Source organism: Arachis ipaensis, chromosome B3 (genome assembly GCF_059453495.1).
Source record: "Arachis ipaensis isolate K30076 ecotype BB chromosome B3, ASM5945349v1, whole genome shotgun sequence".
Classification (NCBI taxonomy): Eukaryota; Viridiplantae; Streptophyta; class Magnoliopsida; order Fabales; family Fabaceae; genus Arachis; species Arachis ipaensis.
Window position 1 is genome coordinate 95,583,462 of NC_142438.1, and position 18,299 is coordinate 95,601,760.

The window sequence follows — 18,299 nt, forward strand, 5'->3', positions numbered from 1 at the left end:
CCCGAGAGTTTGTACGTAACTGTGACAGTTGCCAAAGAGCTGGTAATCTACCTCATGGTTACGCCATGCCTCAACAAGGAATCTTGGAGATTGAGTTGTTTGACGTATGGGGAATTGACTTCATGGAACCTCTCCCACCATCATACTCAAACACTTATATTCTGGTGGCAGTTGACTACGTATCAAAATGGGTAGAGGCCGTTGCCACACCCACCAATGATACTAAAATAGTGCTGAAGTTCCTCCAGAAATATATCTTCAGCAGGTTTGGGGTCCCTAGAGTACTAATCAGTGATGGGGGCACTCACTTCTGCAACAAACAGCTTTACTCTGCCATGGTCCGGTATGGGATTCGCCACAAGGTGGCAACTCCATATCATCCACAAACTAATGGGCAAGCTGAAGTCTCTAACAGAGAGCTAAAAAGAATCCTAGAACGGACTGTAAATACCCATAGAAAGGATTGGGCAAGAAGCTTGGATGATGCTCTATGGGCATACAGAACAGCATTCAAGACTCCTATAGGGACCTCTCCATACCAACTTGTATATGGTAAGGCATGTCACCTGCCCGTGGAACTGGAACATAAAGCCTACTGGGCAACCAGATTCTTGAACTTTGATGCCAAATTAGCTGGAGAAAAAAGATTGCTTCAGCTAAATGAGCTAGAGGAATTCAGATTCACTGCATTCGAAAATGCCAAGCTTTATAAAGAGAAATCAAAAAAGTGGCATGACAGAAAGCTGTCATCTAGAATCTTTGAACCAGGACAGAAGGATCTGTTGTTTAACTCTAGACTCAGGCTATTCCCCGGGAAACTAAAATCCCGGTGGAGGGGACCATACGTGATTACAAGTGTATCACCATATGGTTATGTGGAATTTCAAGATATTGATTCTGATAAGAAGTTCATTGTTAATGGACAGAGAATCAAGCACTATCTTGAAGGCAATATTGAGCAAGAGTGCTCAAGACTGAAGCTAAATTAAAAGCTCAGCAAGGTCCAGCTAAAGACAATAAAGAAGCGCTTGCTGGGAAGCAACCCAGCCATGGGGCATCACTTCCTCTAAGCATTTTGCCCTATTCTTGATTTTATTTGTTTATATAAAGTTCATTGATACTAAGGTAAAGAGTCAATTGTATAAGTTTACAGGGTTACAGAAGGATTCTGCACACAAAACAGAGAAAAAGAGCTCACTGGCAAGAAAACGCCAGTAAAAGTCTGTTTTGGGCGTTCAACGCCCAAAAGAAGCATCCACTGGGCGTTGAACGCCAGTAAGGATAGCCATCTGGGCGTTAAATGCCAGAAAAAAGCATCTTCTGGGCGTTGAACGCCAGAAAGAAGCTCCTTCTGGGCGTTCAACGCCAGATTTACAGCGTCCTGGGCGTTCAGAAAAACGCCCAGTGACAAAGGAGTTCCTGGCGTTCAACGCCAGAAAGAAGCAACAGCTGGGCGTTGAACGCCCAGGAGAAGCAGCAGTTGGGCGTTGAACGCCCAAAACATGCAGCGTTTGGGCGTTCAAACGCCAGGATGGTGGGGAGGAGGTAAATTCGTTTTTTCTTAATATTTTTTATTTTAATCTTAATTTTCATGTTTCAATTCATGATTTCTTGCATAAACATGTTACAAACCCTGATTTCTAAAATCCCTAATTTCTAAAAACCCTTCTTTAAAAATATTAAATGTATCTTAATCCATAAGCACAAATCCTTTTTTTCAATCCAATTCAACTCTTTTTCAAAATTTTCAAAACAAATCTATCTCTTTTCATTCAAAAATCTTTTCAACTAATCAATATCTTTTTCAAATCTCCATATTATCTTTTTCAAAAATCCAATTTTATCTTTTTCAAATATCTTTCATATCTTTTCAATTTTAAATTATATCTTTTCTTATCATACTTATTTTTTTAAAATCATATCTTCTATCTTATCTTTCTCCCTAGTTTTGAAAACCCCCCTCCCTTTTAAAAACCCATTCGGCCTCCTTCCTCTCATCCACCATCCTACACTCTCTCCTTCTATCTCTCTCCTTTCTTTTCTTTTGCTTGAGGACAAGCAAACCTCTAAGTTTGGTGTGTTTATCCGTGATCACTAAACCATACCCACTAAGATCATGGCTCCTAAAGGAAAATAACCCACTCCAAGAGGCAAGAAAGAGAGTGTTCCAAAACCACTTTGGAATCAAGGGAATTTCTTAACTAAAGAACATTCAGACCATTATTACAAAATAATGGGTCTAAGATCAGTGATCCCGGAAGTTAGATTCGATCTAAAAGAAGACGAATATCCGGAGATCCAGGAGCAAATTCGAATCAGGAATTGGGAGATCCTAGCTAATCCTGAAACAAAAGTGGGAAGGAATATGGTCCAGGAGTTCTATGCTAATATGTGGCAAACAGACAAGCAAAGACTATCTGGATCTGCTCTCTATGACTATCGGACCTTGGTCAGAGGAAAGATTGTTCATACCCACCCTGACAAGATCAGGGAGATCTTAAAGCTACCTCAGCTGAAAGATGATCCAGACTCCTTCAATAGGAGAATGATGAGAACAGACAAGGGCCTGGATAAGATTCTAGAGGATATATGTATCCCTGGAGCCAGTGGACCACCAGCACGAAGGGTGTCCCAAATCAACTCAAAAGAGAAGATCTCAAACCAGTCGCCAGAGGATGGCTGGACTTCATTGGGCATTCTCTGCTGCCCACTAGCAACCGTTCTGAAGTCACTATTAGAAGAGCAGTGATGATCCATTGCGTCATGATGGGAAAAGAAGTGGAAGTTCATCAAATGATTCCAACTGAATTTTACAAAATTGCAAACAAAAATTCCAAAGATGCCAGATTGGCTTATCCAAGCTTGATTTCTATGCTCTACAAGGACGCTGGAGTAAGGATGGGAATAACTGAGTATATCTCAGTTGAGCGGCCAATCACCAAAGCATCAATGGAAAAACAACAAGCACAGGATGACCCCATCAAGAAGAGAACACAGGAAATTCTCCCAGAAATCCCTCAATCTGAATACTGGGAGTATCTTGAAACATCTATTACCAAGATGCAAGAAGCTATGGAACAAATAAAGAAAGAACAGAAGGAACAAAGTAGCATTCTTTGCTATTTGCTTAAAGAACAGGAGGAGCAAGGGCGTGATTTAAGGAAATTGAAGCGCCAGAAATTATCTCTTGAAGGACCAAGCACCCCGCAGATTAGAGGAACATCCACTTCCCAGAACACAGGTTGTTAAATTCCAATCTTAGCCTTAACTCTGTGATAACTGTTTTTATTTTAGTTTTACCTTAGGAATTATATAGTAGTAATTAGTATCTATATTTTTGATTTTATCTCCAATTAAGCTATAATTTAATTTTATCATCATCATTAAACATGAATAAAATAGAAGAATTTCTTTAGAATAAGAGGCAATAAATTTCGAGTTTTTTTTAAGAAAAATTCTAATTATTTACATGTGGTGGCAATGCTTTCTGTCTCCTGAATGAATGCTTGAACAGTGCATATGTCTTTTGAATTTGATGTTTAAGACTGTTAAATATGTTGGCTCTTGAAAGAATGATGAACATGAGACATGTTATTGATAATCTGAAAAATCATAAAAATGATTCTTGAAGCAAGAAAGAGCAGTGAATACAAAAGCTTGCAGAAAAAAAAATAGAGAAAGAAAAAGAAAAAGCAAGCAGAAAAAGCCAATAGCCCTTAAAACCAAAAGGCAAGGGTAAAAAGGATCCAAGGCTTTGAGAATCAGTGGATAGGAGGGCCTAAAGGAATAAAATCCTGGCCTAAGCGGCTAAACCAAGCTGTCCGTAACCATGTGCTTGTGGCGTGAAGGTGTCAAGTGAAAACTTGAGACTGAGCGGTTAAAGTCAAGGTCCAAAGCAAAGAGAAGAGTGTGCTTAAGAACCCTGGACACCTCTAATTGGGGGCTTTAGCAAAGCTGAGTCACAATCTGAAAAGGTTCACCCAATTATGTGTCTGTGGCATTTATGTATCCGGTGGTAATATTGGAAAACAAAGTGCTTAGGGCCACGGCCAAGACTCATAAAAGTAGCTGTGTTCAAGAATCAACATATTGAACTAGGAGAAACAATAACACTATCTGCATTCTAAGTTCCTATAGATGCCAATCACTCTGAGCTTCAATGGATAAAGTTAGATGCCAAAACTATTCGGAAGCAAAAAGCTACTAGTCCCGCTCATCTAATTAGAATCTGAGCTTCACTCAAAAACTCTGAGATATTATTGCTTCTTGACTTATTAGTAGTCTATTTTATTTATCTAGTTGCTTGGGGACAAGCAACAGTTTAAGTTTGGTGTTGTGATGAGCGGATATTTTATACGCTTTTTGGGGGTTAATTTCATATAGTTTTTAGTTTGTTTTAGTTAGTTTTTAGTTTATTTTCATTAGTTTCTAGGCAAAATTCATATTTCTGGACTTTACTATGAGTTTGTTTGTTTTTCTGTAATTTCAGGTATTTTCTGGCTGAAATTGAGGGAGCTGAGCAAAAATCTAATTTGGCTGAAAAAGGACTGCTGATGTTGTTGGATTCTGATCTCTCTGCACTCGGAATGGAATTTCTGGAGCTACAGAAGTCCAAATGGTGCGCTTCCAATTGCGTTGGAAAGTAGACATCCAGGGCTTTTCAGCAATATATAATAGTTCATACTTTCCTCAAGGATAAATGACATAAACTGGCGTTCAACGCCAGTTCCATGTTGTAGTCTGGCGTCCAGCGCCAGAAACAAGTTACAAGTTGGAGTTCAACGCCAGAAACAGGTTACAACATGGCGTTGAACGCCCAAAACAGCCCATGAACGTGAGAAGCTTAAGTCTCAGCCCCAGCACACACCAAGTGGGCCCCAGAAGTGGATTTCTGCACCATCTATCATAGTTTACTCATTTTCTGTAAACCTAGGTTACTAGTTTATTATTTAAACAACTTTTAGAGATTTATTTTGTATCTCATGGCATTTTTAGATCAAAACTTTGTACCTTTTGACGGCATGAGTCTCTAAACTCCATTGTTGGGGGTGAGGAGCTCTGCTGTGTCTCGATGAACTAATGCAAGTATTTCTGTTTTCCATTCAAACATGCATGTTCCTATCTAAGATATCCATTCGCACTTCAATATGAATGTGATGAACGTGACAATCATCATCATTCCTCCACGAACGCGTACCTGACAACCACTTACGTTCCACTGTAGAATGAATGAATATCTCTTAGATCTCTTAAGCGGAATCTTCGTGGTATAAGCTAGATTGATGGCAGCATTCAAGAGAATCCGAAAAGTCTAAACCTTGTCTGTGGTATTCCGAGTAGGATTCAGGGATTGAATGACTGTGACGAGCTTCAAACTCGCGAGTGATAGGCGTAGTGACAGACGCAAAAGGATAGTAAATCCTACTCCGGTACGATTGAGAACCTGCAGATGATTAGTCGTGCGGTGACAGCGCACCTGGACCCTTTTCACTGGAAGGATGGATGGCAGCCATTGACAATGGTGATCCACCAATACATAGCTTGCCATAGGAGGACATGCGTGCGTGAATTAGAAACAGAGGAAAGCAGAATTTCAAAAGACAAAGCATCTCCAAAACTCCAACATATTCTCCATCATTGCATACAAGTATAATTTGTGTTCTGCCCTTTTATTCCTTGCAATCAAATTTGATAAGTGAATTATTTTATTGTTTTCCTGACTAAGAGTTATAAGATAACCATAGATTGCTTCAAGCCAACAATCTCCGTGGGATCGACCCTTACTCACGTAAGGTATTACTTGGACGACCCAGTGTCCTTGCTGGTTAGTTGTGCGAATTTGTGAAGAACTGTGATTTCCAATTTCGTGCACCAGCCATTCATGAGCTCTGATGAGTATTCTTCCTCTGAAGAGAATGAAGATATTACTGAAGAGCAAGTTGCTAAGTACCTTGGAGCAATCATGAAGCTGAATGCCAAGTTATTTGGTAATGAGACTCGGGAGGATGAACCCCCCTTACTCAACAATGAACTGAATGACTTGATTAGGCAGACATTACCTCAGAAGAAACCAGATCCTGGAAAAATTCTTAATACATGTATCATAGGCACCATGACCTTTGAGAAGGCTCTGTGTGACCTAGGGTCAAGTATAAACCTTATGCCCCTCTCTGTAATGGAGAAACTAGGGATCCTTGAGGTGCAAGCTGCAAGAATCTCACTAGAGATGGCAGACAATTCAAGGAAACGGGCTTATGGACTTGTAGAAGATGTCTTGGTAAAGGTTGAAGGCCTTTACATCCTTGCTGACTTCATAATCCTAGACACTGGAAAGAATAAGGATGAATCCATCATCCTTGGCAGACCCTTACTAGCCACAGCAAAAGCTGTGATTGATGTTGACAAAAGAGAATTGGTCCTTCAAGTGAATGAGGACTACCTTGTGTTTAAAGCTAAAGAATCTCCTTCTGTACACATGGAAAAGAAGCATGACAAGCTTCTCTCAATGCAGAGTCAAACAGAGCCCCCATATTCAAACTCTAAGTTTAGTGTTGGGAGGCCATCATCATGCTCTGAGTATCTGTGAGGCTCCATGAGAGCCCACTGTCAAGCTATTGACATTAAAGAAGTGCTTATTGGGAGGCAACCCAATTTTTACTTATCTATGTTAAATTTCTATTGTTATTTTATGTTTTCTTTAGGATGATGATCATGTGGAGTCACAAAAACAAAAGCTAAAATCAAAAACAGCATTGAAAACAGCACACCCTGGAGGATGAGCTTACTGGCGTTTAAACGCCAGTAAGGGTAGCAGAATGGGTGTTAAACGCCCAGCCTGGCACCATTCTGGGCGTTTAACGCCAGAAAAGGCCACCAGACTGGCGTTTAACGCCAGAAAAGGCCACAAGATTGGCGTTTAACACCAGAAAGGGAAGAAAAGCTGGCGTTAAACGCCAGAAATGGGCAGCAACCTGGCGTTTAACGCCAGGATTGGCACTCCATGGGGCGTTTACACGCCAAAATGGTGCAGGGATGAGAAATCCTTGACACCTCAAGATCTGTGGATCCCATAAGATCCCTACCTACCTCAACTCTCTCTCTCTCTCTTCTTCACACCTTCCCATAACACCCTTCCCCAAATACCCCTCACCAATCACCTCCATTTCTCTTCCCCATCACCTCTTAACCAATCACCTCCTTGCTATTCAAATTCAAAACCTTTCCCTCCCAAACCCAACCCCTAATACACGAACCCTACCCCTCTCTCCACTCCTATATAAACCCCTCATCCTTCCTTCATTTTCACACATCACAAACACTTATCTCCTCCCTTTGGCCGAACCACTCACACCTCTCCATCTCCTCTATTTTCTTTTTATTCTCCTCCCTTCTTTTCTTCTTTTGCTCGAGGATGAGCAAACCTTCTAAGTTTAGTATGGTAAAAGCGTTGCTTTTCATTTTTCCATAATCATTTATGGCACCTAAGGCCAGAGAAACCTCTAGAAAGAGGAAAAGGAAGGCAAAAGCTTCCTCCTCTGAGTCATGGGAGATGGAGAGATTCATTTCAAAGGTCCATCAAGACCACTTCTATGAAGTTTTGGCCAGGAAGAAGGTGATCCCTGAGGTCCCTTTCATGCTCAAAAGGAATGAGTATCCGGAGATCCGACATGAGATTCGAAAAAGAGGTTGGGAAGTTCTCACCAACCCCATTCAACAAGTCGGAATCTTAATGGTTCAAGAGTTCTATGCTAATGCATGGGTCACCAAAAACCATGATCAAAGTGTGAACCCGAACCCAAAGAATTGGCTTACAATGGTTTGGGGAAAGTACTTAGATTTCAGTCCAGAAAATGTAAGGTTGGCATTCAACTTGCCAATGGCAAGGAGATACACGCCCCTACACTAGAAGGTTCAACTTTGATCAAAGGTTGGACCAAGTCCTCATGGACATATGTGTGGAAGGAGCTCAGTGGAAAAGAGACTCCAAACGCAAGCCGGTTCAACTAAGAAGGCTTGACCTCAAACCCGTGGCTAGGGGATGGTTGGAGTTCATCCAACGCTCAATCATTCCTACTAGCAACCGGTCTGAAGTTACCATAGACCGGGCTATCATGATCCATAGCATCATGATTGGAGAGGAAGTAGAAGTTCATGAGGTCATATCTCTAGAACTCTACAAAGTGGCTGACAAAACCTCCACTTTGCCAAGGTTAGCCTTCCCTCGTCTCATCTGTCACCTATGTAATTTAGCTGGAGTTGTCATAGAGGAAGACACCCTCATTGAAGAGGACAAGCCCATCACTAAAAAGAGGATGGAGCAAATAAGAGAGCCCACTTATGGACCTCAACAAGAGCATGAGGAAGTCCCTCATCAAGAAATCCCTGAGATGCCTCAAGGGATGCATTTTCCTCCACAAAACTATTAGGGGCAAATTAACACCTCTTTAGGAGAACTGAGTTCCAACATGGAACAACTAAGAATGGAGCACCAAGAGCACTCCATTATTCTCCATGAAATTAGAGAGGATCAAATAGCCATGAGGGAAGAGCAACAAAGGCAAGGAAGAGACATTGAGGAGCTTAAGCACTCTATAAGATCTTCAAGAGGAAGAACTAGCGGCCATCACTAAGGTGGACCCGTTCTTTAATTTCCTTGCTCTTAATTTTTTGTTTTTCAAAAATTATGCTTTATGTTTTGACTATGTTTGTGTCTTTATTACATGATCATTAGTGTCTAGTGTCTATGCTTTAAAGTTATGAATGTTCTATGAATCCTTCACCTCTCTTAAATGAAAAAATGTTTTCTGAAAAAGAAAGAGAAGTACATGAATTTTAAATTTTAAAATAGTTTAATTATTTTGATATGGTGGCAATACTTTTTGTTTTTCTAAATGAATGCTTGAACAGTGCATATTTTTGAATTTGTTGTTTATGAATGTTAAAATTCTTGGCTCTTGAAAGAATAATGAAAAAGGAGAAATGTTATTGATAATCTGAAAAATCATAAAATTGATTCTTGAAGCAAGAAAAAGCAGTGAAGAGCAAAAGCTTGCGAAAAAAAGCGAAAAAAAGAGAAAGAAAAATAAAAAGCAAGCAGAAAAAGCCAGTAACCCTTTAAACCAAAAGGCAAGGGTAGAAAAAGGATCCAAGGCTTTGAGCATTAATGGATAGGAGTGCCAAAAGGAATAAAATCCTGGCCTAAGCGGCTAAACCAAGCTGTCCCTGACCATGTGCTTGTGGCGTGAAGGTGTCAAGTGAAAAGCTTGAGACTGAGCAGTTAAAGTCGTGGTCCAAAGAAAAAAGAGTGTGCTTAAGAGCTCTGGACACTTCTAACTGGGGACTCTAGCAAAGCTGAGTCACAATCTGAAAAGGTTCACCCAGTCATGTGTCTGTGGCATTTATGTATCCGGTGGTAATACTGGAAAACAAAATGCTTAGGGTCACGGCCAAGACTCATTAAGTAATTGTGTTCAAGAATCAACATACTGAACTAGGAGAATCAATAACACTATCTGAATTCTGAGTTCCTATAGATGCCAATCATTCTGAACTTCAAAGGATAAAGTGAGATGCCAAAATTGTTCAGAAGCAAAAAGCTAATGGCCCCGCTCATCTAATTAAGACTGATCTTCATAGATGTTTTCGAAATTTATTGTATACTCTCTTCTTTTTATCCTATTTTGTTTTTAGTTGCTTGGGGACAAGCAACAATTTAAGTTTGGTGTTGTGATGAGCGGATAATTTATACGCTTTTTAGCATTGTTTTTAGGAAGTTTTTAGTATGATTTAGTTAGTTTTTAGTATATAATTATTAGTTTTTAAATATAAATCACATTTCTGGACTTTACTATGAGTTTGTGTGTTTTTCTGTGATTTCAGATATTTTCTGGCTGAAATTGAGGGACCTGAGCAAAAATTTGATTCAGAGGCTGAAAAAGGACTGCAGATGCTGTTGGATTCTGACCTCCCTGCACTCGAAGTAGATTTTCTAGAGCTACAGAAGCCCAATTGGCAAGCTCTTAATTGATTTGGAAATTAGACATCCTGGGCTTTCCAGCAATATATAATAGTTTATACTTTGCTCGAGATTTGATGGCCCAAACTGGCGTTCAAAGTCAGTCCAAGGAATTCTGGCGTAAAACGCCCAAACTGGCACCAAAGCTGGCATTTAACTCCAGAAATAGCCTAAGCATGAAAAAACTTCAATGCTCAGCCCAAGCACACACCTAGTGGGCCCCGGAAGTGGATTTCTGCATCATTTACTTATTTCTGTAAACCTTAGGCCATTAGTTCATTATAAATAGGACCTTTTACTATTGTATCTTGAGTCTTTTATCTTTTAATCATGTTTTGATGATTGAACCCTCTTTGGGAGGCTGGCCATTCAGCCATGCCTAGACCTTCTTTCACTTATGTATTTTCTACGGTGGAGTTTCTACACCCCATAGATTAAGGTGTGGAGCTCTGCTCTTCTTCATGAATTAATGCAATTACTACTGTTTTCTATTCAATTCATGCCTACTTCTTCTCTAAGATATACTCTCGTACTTCAACCTAATGAATGTGATGACCCGTGACACTCATCATCATTATCACGTATGAACGCGTGCCTGACAACCACTTCCATTCTATCTGCAATAGCTTGAGTGTGTATCTCTTAGCCTCCTGGTTCACGACGCATGGTTGCCTCTCTTGACAACAGAGCATTCCATTCCATGAGATCAGAGTCTTTGTGGTATAGGCTAGAACCATTGGCAGCATTCCTGAGATCCAGAAAGTCTAAACCTTGTCTGTGGTATTCCGAGTAGGATCTAGGAAGGGATGACTGTGACGAGCTTCAAACCTGCGAATGTGGGGCGCAAGTGACAGTGCGCAAAAGGACAATGGTCCTATTCCGACGCTAGCGGGAACCGACAGATGATTAGCCATGCGGTGACAGCACAAATGGAATTGTTTTCATCCGAGAAGATCATACAGCTTGCCATGGAAGGAGGTAACGCATGGTTGGAAGAAGGCAACAGGAAAGCAGAGGTTCAAAAGGAACAAAGCATCTTCATACGCTTATCTGAAACTCCTACCAATGAATTACATAAGTATTTCTATCTTATTTTCTATTTTAATTATATTTTAATTATCAAAACTCATAACCATTTGAATCCGCCTGACTGAGATTTACAAGGTGACCGTAGCTTGCTTCAAGCCGACAATCTCTGTGGGATCGACCCTTACTCACGTAAGGTATTACTTGGATGACCCAGTGCACTTACTGGTTAGTTGTGCGGAGATGTGAAAAGTGTGAATCACGATTTCCGTGCACCAATCCTCTAAGCCATTCCTACCCTATAAACCATGAAAACACTTAACACACATATCACGGCATCGAATGGTAATAAGAGAGGATTAAAATTAGCAAAGTTAAGGCCAAAGAAGCATGTTTTCAATCATAGCACAAATTTAGGAAGAAAAATGTAAAACATGCGAATTATATGAATAAGTGTGAGTTTAGTGGATAAAATCCACTCAATTATGCATAAAATGTACCACGAAATAGTGGTGCATCACTGCTTATACATGGTTTAATTATGGTTCAGTTGAAACCAGAAATTAATTTAATGTGTTGTTATCTTTGGACTCTCTTCTGTTTCTTATAGCTACCCTCCAGAACCCAAAAAGCAGGATGTTACGGTCTCTCTTACGAGTTCTGTTATTGAAGAGATTTTCAAAGATGACGATGTCTATGATGTTTCTGGTGAAGAACAAAAGCAACAATCCCAAGAACCTCTGGTGGCACGGCAATCAGAACAACAAACTCTAATCTTGTCATCATTTAATAGGTACGTTACTTGCTTTTCTTTAATATCATTTTTGTTTAATATCATTTTGGTTCACTGTAAGTTTGAATTTAGGTTCACTATTTGTTTGAATTTCAGTACACTATAATGATTAAATATCATTCTTGTTTAATATGTTTATTAAATATCTATCATCTTGCAGTGCTGCTCAACCTAGGGAAAGGGAAGATGAAAGGCCTTCCTTTAGCCTTGGGATAAGTCCACCAGCATCTCAACCAAGTGAGCCCTCTCAACCGACTGTTTTAAAGCTTGAAATCTTGGAAGAGGTGGTGGTAGATGCTAGAGTGATAGCAGCATTAAAGTTTGCGAAAGCAACATCTTCAGAACCAACCTTACCAGCTTCTGAAGTTTACAAAACCCCAGAGAAAAATACAAAAATCACGAATAAGTTGATTGAAAAGTGTTATCATTGGATGACACATGTGAAACAGACAAAAGATGGTACCAATGAATATGAACCAGTATTTGTCTTGAAACATGAGGCACTCTACGAGGGATTAAGAGAATATTTCATGTCTCTAATGCCCAAAGAATAAGTGCATGCCATGGTAAATCTTTTGCCAATTGTGTTAACGTTAATGATTTTTTTTAAACACTCTTTTATATTATATCTCATAAATTTTCATCCTGTAGGTGGTTAGTATACATAGCATGATTCTCAACAAAACAAAAGTTAAGCGGTATCAAGAAACAATATACATTGTGCCGCTGGATATTGTGGTAAGCTAAATTTCTTATTCACTCCTGATTGCTGTTCGGTTGAGTGGGAATTTTAATATTGAATCACCTGATTGTTATGTGTTTTGTTGAGTTCTTTTGCATGAATAAAACTTTACTCATGATAATTGAATGGTTTTAAGTATTATTCAGCACATGAATTGTGTTCGGTTTGGTGCTTGAATTGTTTTCGGTTCAGTGCAAATGTGATTTAAGTGATATTCTTTTTGCAGAATTTTATGTTGGGAACACATGATGAGTCCTACATTGATAAAAGTACAAACAAGGCCTACCGGTTCAATATTCAATAGTATGCCCACCACCGCCAGTTTCTTGACAAAAGAAAACTTGCATCGCATCCATTTGTAAGTTGTAATTTCTAAAAACTCTTCGATAATTCTCTTGTTTGCTATTGTTTTGACTAAAATATTTTATTTTCCCAAACTTCAGCTATTTGTGCCAATTTGCAATGGAGCGCATTGGTGGTTGTGGATTGCCGATGTCAACAAAAAGAAATTCTACGTGCTTGACTCTGTCAATAAGCTGCCAGAAGATATACATGATTCCAGGAAGAAACTGAACAAATTTGTTGTAAGTTATTTTCTTGTAAATTATTCAAATTATTCAGTACATGAAATGAGTTCGGTTGAGTGTTGTTGATTTATTTTTTTCAATTTTTGCATACCTTTCAGGGATTAATAATTTCTCATATGAGGGTTTATGCTGGGGCGGAACCCTTAATGGAGGATGGACTGGGAGTAGAAGCAGAGTATATCCTACTAAATGGTCAACGTACAAAGTAAGAATCTTTCTCTTCTATAGTGCTATTTTTAATATGTTTTATTCTGTATACTATTAATCGTATTATACTCAATTCTTGCTTAGCTATGATTGTGAAATATACGTCATGAAATGACTCGAAACAATTGAACCACAAAATATCAAAAGCAAGAAGAGATATAAATATAGAGCTTGGACACAAGTTAGTACTTTATAAACTTCTTTCTTTTCTGATTTCAGTTGGGTTCATTTCTTATGTAACTAATTCCTTTCAATTGAAATGTAGGGAGAGATTGATAGCTTCAGGTATCAATATGGTCCGCACCTTCTATTCCATGAAATGAACAAAATTAGAGACCAAGTGATTTGGGAATCTCAAGTAATAAGACTCCCGAAGCCATCTGCTACCCTCTCCAGCCCTTATTGTCAATATACATCTGGGAATTTAGATAGTAAATAGCATATACTATGATTGGTTGTGTTTGTAATTAACAATATTTTGTTTAACTTGTTTAAAAAGCAAAAAAATGCTTACATCAAATGTATATATGTGGATATTAATGTAAATGTTAATGTTAATATTTATATTTGATTCAAGATGGATTACTCATCTAAGATGTTAATTTATATATCTGTTGGAACTGCCTGGCTGCTGTTTTATTCCAGGTTCTTAGTGATTGTAATCACTGTATTTACCAATACATTACGAATTCCAAAAGAACAAAGTGAACCGAAATTAATACACTTAGTGAACCGAAAGTTGGAAACACACTGAACCCCTAAAACCTAAACCCTAAATCCTAAACCCTAAACACTAAAACCAGAACCCTGAACACTAAACCCTGAACCCATAAACCCTAAAATCCTAAAACCCTAAACCTTAGATCCTAAACCCCTAAAATCCTAAATCCTGAACCCCTAAAACCCTAACTTCTAAAACCCTAAACCCTGAACCCTGAACCCCTAAACCCTCAATCCTGAACACGGTGAACCAAAATTAATACACTTGGCAAACCGAAAATATGGAAACACACTGAACCCCTAAACCCTGAACCCTAAATCCTAAACTCTAAACCCTGAACCTTGAACCACTAAACCCTAAACCCTAAACACTAAACAAGGAACCCTGAACACTGAACTCTGAACCCATAAACCCTAAACCCTAAACCCTAAACCCTAAATACTTCCCCTGAACCCTAAATCCTAGACCTAAAGCCCTAAACCCTAAAAATCCATCCAAGAAAGAGTTTTAAAACTCCACTAATGTAAGTTAAAAATAATTATATTACTCTTTTAGATTTTTTTTAATAATTTTTATTTAATTAATCACACAGAAAATGTAACTAGCAGTACACCTGATTCCCATATCTCAAAACAAATTCTAATTATTCAACTTAGAAATTAATACAGTAGACGAATCGAAAAACTTCATATATCAATATAGAATTTCAGAAAAAAAGTGACTATTCATTAAAGACTAACAACATTCAGAAATTAACCCTACTATAAGCATGGTGAACCGAAATTTGCTCATGGGTGAACAAAAATTTACATTAATAAAAACTAGAACTTGTACAATCCTCTCTTGGATAATTCATATCTGGTGCATTGTAAAGAGTGGAGCTTGACTGAATCGATGATCCGGAGTTTAAAAGGTTCAACTACAAAATACATAATTAATTGTATATTAGCAAAATGAACAATATTGAATTTTTAACTAATCAAAAGCAAGTCAATTTTACCTCACTTGGAGCTGTCTTTTTCTTTTTCTTCATGGCATTTGAGATCTTTTTTTCCAAGTTTGATCCAAGTCTGTTCTTGGGCCGACCTCTTGTTTTGACACGTGGTGGGCTTTGAAGATCATTCACATTGCTTAATGTCGCTTCTTCATGGGTTAACAAACTTTTTCCTTTCCTTCTCTCTTGATATTCTTCCATCTCAGCCATGACCTTGTCAAATGCTCGGTGCAAAATTCTGATCAACTCTTCAGACTCGGATGCAAATTCACATATATTGTGCGACCAAAACACCAATTCATCAAATCTCTTACTTCTTGGCTCCAGTAGAGGTTTATCTTGGTTGCTCTTGATGTGTGTATGCCTCCTCTTTATGTTCTTGCTCTAACGTTCCAATATGTATTTCGGTGCCACATTATCCAGTCGCTCAAAGCTTAGGATGCTTAGGGAATGGCGGCACAATATGCCCCTAGACTCAAACAGCAAGCAATGGCACTTTACATCTCGTGATACTACATCGTAGGTGACGACAAACTTGTTGAATGTGGAGTTGGAAACCTGCTCTATGACTTCATATGTTGTGAAACCTAGTGTTGAATGCATTGATCTTGTGATACAGTTCACTTTACCTCTTAATTGAGCTTGAACTTCCCTAAACTTTTCATGGGTATATACATGTTGAAACTGTGCCTCTATTGCTGATTTTGTTGCGCATGGTATCACGGTGTAAAAATCTGCAGCATCGAATTATCTCTCTGCTTGCTAGGCAATTGTCGTATTGCTTCACGAATTATCTCAAGGAGCTATTCCGTGTGATGAACTTGTTGAAAAATGAATGCATGCTCTCGCTCCTTTGTGTGCTCATCCCGGCCCAAAAGTGGTGATCCAAGTAAACCAGAATCCATATATGCCGATCCTCGGACAGCTCTGTAAACCAAACCAAACTTATAAGGTCTGGTGAACCGAAAACAGTGCATGCTTTGGGAAAAAATATATGAGCATAAAAATAATTCGAATTGAAATCTCAATTACCTGAAAGCCACTTATTGCCTCCGAGGCCGTACTTTCCAAGGAAATCGATCCAGTTTCTGCCAAATACTTCTTTTGTGTACGAGTTCCAAACAATATGGCTCATCTCTTGTTCAATTTCGTTGTGTCCCTTGTAGCCATTTAATTTTCTTGGGATCTTCTTCATAATATGCTAGATGCACCAGCGGTCAATTGTTGTTGGCATGCACAGCTCAATTGCCCTTTGAATCGATGCGCATTGATCGGTAAGAATACCTTTTGGTGCCTTCCCTCCCATGCAACGTAGCCAACACTCAAATAGCCATTTGAATGATTGGATGTCCTCATTTTTCATCAGCGCGCATCCAAGAAGTTTCGACTGGCCGTGGTGATTCACGCCCACAAAAGAACCTAAAACCAAATTGTACCTGCATAAATAACAAGCACACGGTGGTGAACCGAAATATATACACTCACTGAACATCAAAAATATATTTGAAAGAACCGAATACCTATTTGTGTTATACGTGGTGTCAAATGAAACCACGTCTACGAAATAATCAAATGCAGCCATGCTTCTTGTATCAGCCCAAAATGCATGTTTAATGCAATGATCGCCTTCAAGGTTGAGCTAAAAGAATAAATTTTGGTTATTTTCTTTCATTCTTACTAGGTACTTCCCAAATTCTTTGGCATCGTCTTCTTCGGAAATATTTCGTACTTCCCTTCTAATGTAATTCCTGACGTCTTTTTCTATAAAACATAGTTCACGGTGGCTGCCAGCTGCTGCCACAAATGATTGGTAAGTTTTGCTCAGTCTGATTCTAGCTTCCTCGTGGGTTTCAATAGTGCGACGCACGAACATGCTAAGCTCCCTGTGTTGTTTGAGTATCTCAGCCTGGTCTGGACAACAAGGATGTGAGTGATTCAAAACAACTTTGAAAATTGTCCAAAGACCAACATCCTTCATTATATGTACGTAAATTCTGGTCGGACAATTTAACCCAGCTGAAGGGTTTGTCTTCAAAGTTGGAGATATCTTTGATTTCAACCTCCCCTCTCTAGAGCATATAATTAGTCGATTCTTAATCTTATCTCCGTCCCGAGTCGTGTTCCTTATTTTGGTGGAAAAACCGGCAAGTTTGGAATAATGTTTGTAGAACTTTCTAGCTTCTTCTAGTGTCTTGAAAATCATTCCCACCTTTGGGACAAATTTTTCATCCACAACATAGTCGGTCTGCACGGTGAACTGAAATCTTAGTTATGGTGAACCGAAATCTTAATTACGGTGAAACAATTATATAGTGCTTAGGGAACAAAACAGAATATATTCGTCTAATTTTTTTTAGACTCCTTTCTGGATACCGAACCGAACACATGCACATGCTGAATCACCTCTTTAGTACTTACCGAACCGAAAAGTTACTTACATTTACTCACATTTACATATTATCAATTCAATTCAATTCAATTCAGATGTAGATCACCTCAGTCCATTCAATTCACTTCAAATAAAATTAGCAATTTCATTCCATTAAATTCGATTCAAAATTCAATAATCCAAACCTCATCAAATTGATGCGTTTCAGAAGAATCGTCCAAATCGCACTCATTCAACTGATTTGAAGTTGATTCATTCATTGTTTCAATTCAAAAGTGTAGATCGAAGAAGAAAACGAAGAAGAAGATGAACGACGAAGCTAATTGCGTTAAATCAATGCAGATCCATAATGCAGAGAAGAAAAACGCGAAAGAGGAGAACAACGAATTTAATTAGGAAGAAGAAGAACACGAAAGAGGAGAACAACGAATTTAATTAGGTTGAAGAAGAAGAAGAAGAACGTGAAAAAGGTTTACGTTGTATGAGAAGATTTACGTTGAGAAATGTTGATCACGCAAAATAAGGATTACGTTATATACGTTATAAGAGGCGCGTGTAAAACAAACGAGTGTGGGAGGCGTGGAGTGAAAGTTACTTGGATACCATTCATATAATTTTTACATGAATGTAAAGTTTTTCCGTATAAAAATTTAATTAAAAATTTGATAAAACTACAGAGGTTTGTAGAATAATTAAACTTATTTTCTATTATCATCTGAATCTATATGACACATGTTAAGAAAAGATAATATTTAAAAAAAAAAAAAAAACTAAGTTTTGAACCGGTACTGATTACGGGTTAATAATACTTGAAAAATGGGTCAG

At 38.6% G+C, this 18,299-nt stretch overlaps 1 protein-coding gene across 1 annotated transcript; it reads right to left on the minus strand.

Annotated features, from left to right (window-relative positions):
* Positions 1-16,286: 16,286 nt before the first annotated feature.
* On the minus strand, positions 16,287-17,063 carry LOC148571655 (protein FAR1-RELATED SEQUENCE 5-like). Its single transcript, XM_088507303.1, has 3 exons — positions 16,771-17,063; positions 16,606-16,668; positions 16,287-16,521 (listed from the first exon to the last, which is right to left on the minus strand). The coding sequence occupies exons 1-3, from the start codon at positions 17,061-17,063 to the stop codon at positions 16,287-16,289; spliced, it is 591 nt and encodes a 196-aa protein (XP_088363429.1).
* Positions 17,064-18,299: the final 1,236 nt, after the last annotated feature.

Excerpts from the sequence above, each read along its gene's own strand:
- LOC148571655 (XM_088507303.1), bottom strand. The coding sequence starts at position 17,063 with ATGAAGGATGTTGGTCTTTGGACAATTTTCAAAGTTGTTTTGAATCAC. Across the intron at positions 16,669-16,770 it reads GATGCCAAAGAATTTGGGAA|CATGGCTGCATTTGATTATT; the intron begins GTACCTAGTAAG and ends TGATACAAGAAG. Across the intron at positions 16,522-16,605 it reads ACCACGTATAACACAAATAG|GTACAATTTGGTTTTAGGTT; the intron begins GTATTCGGTTCT and ends TTATTTATGCAG.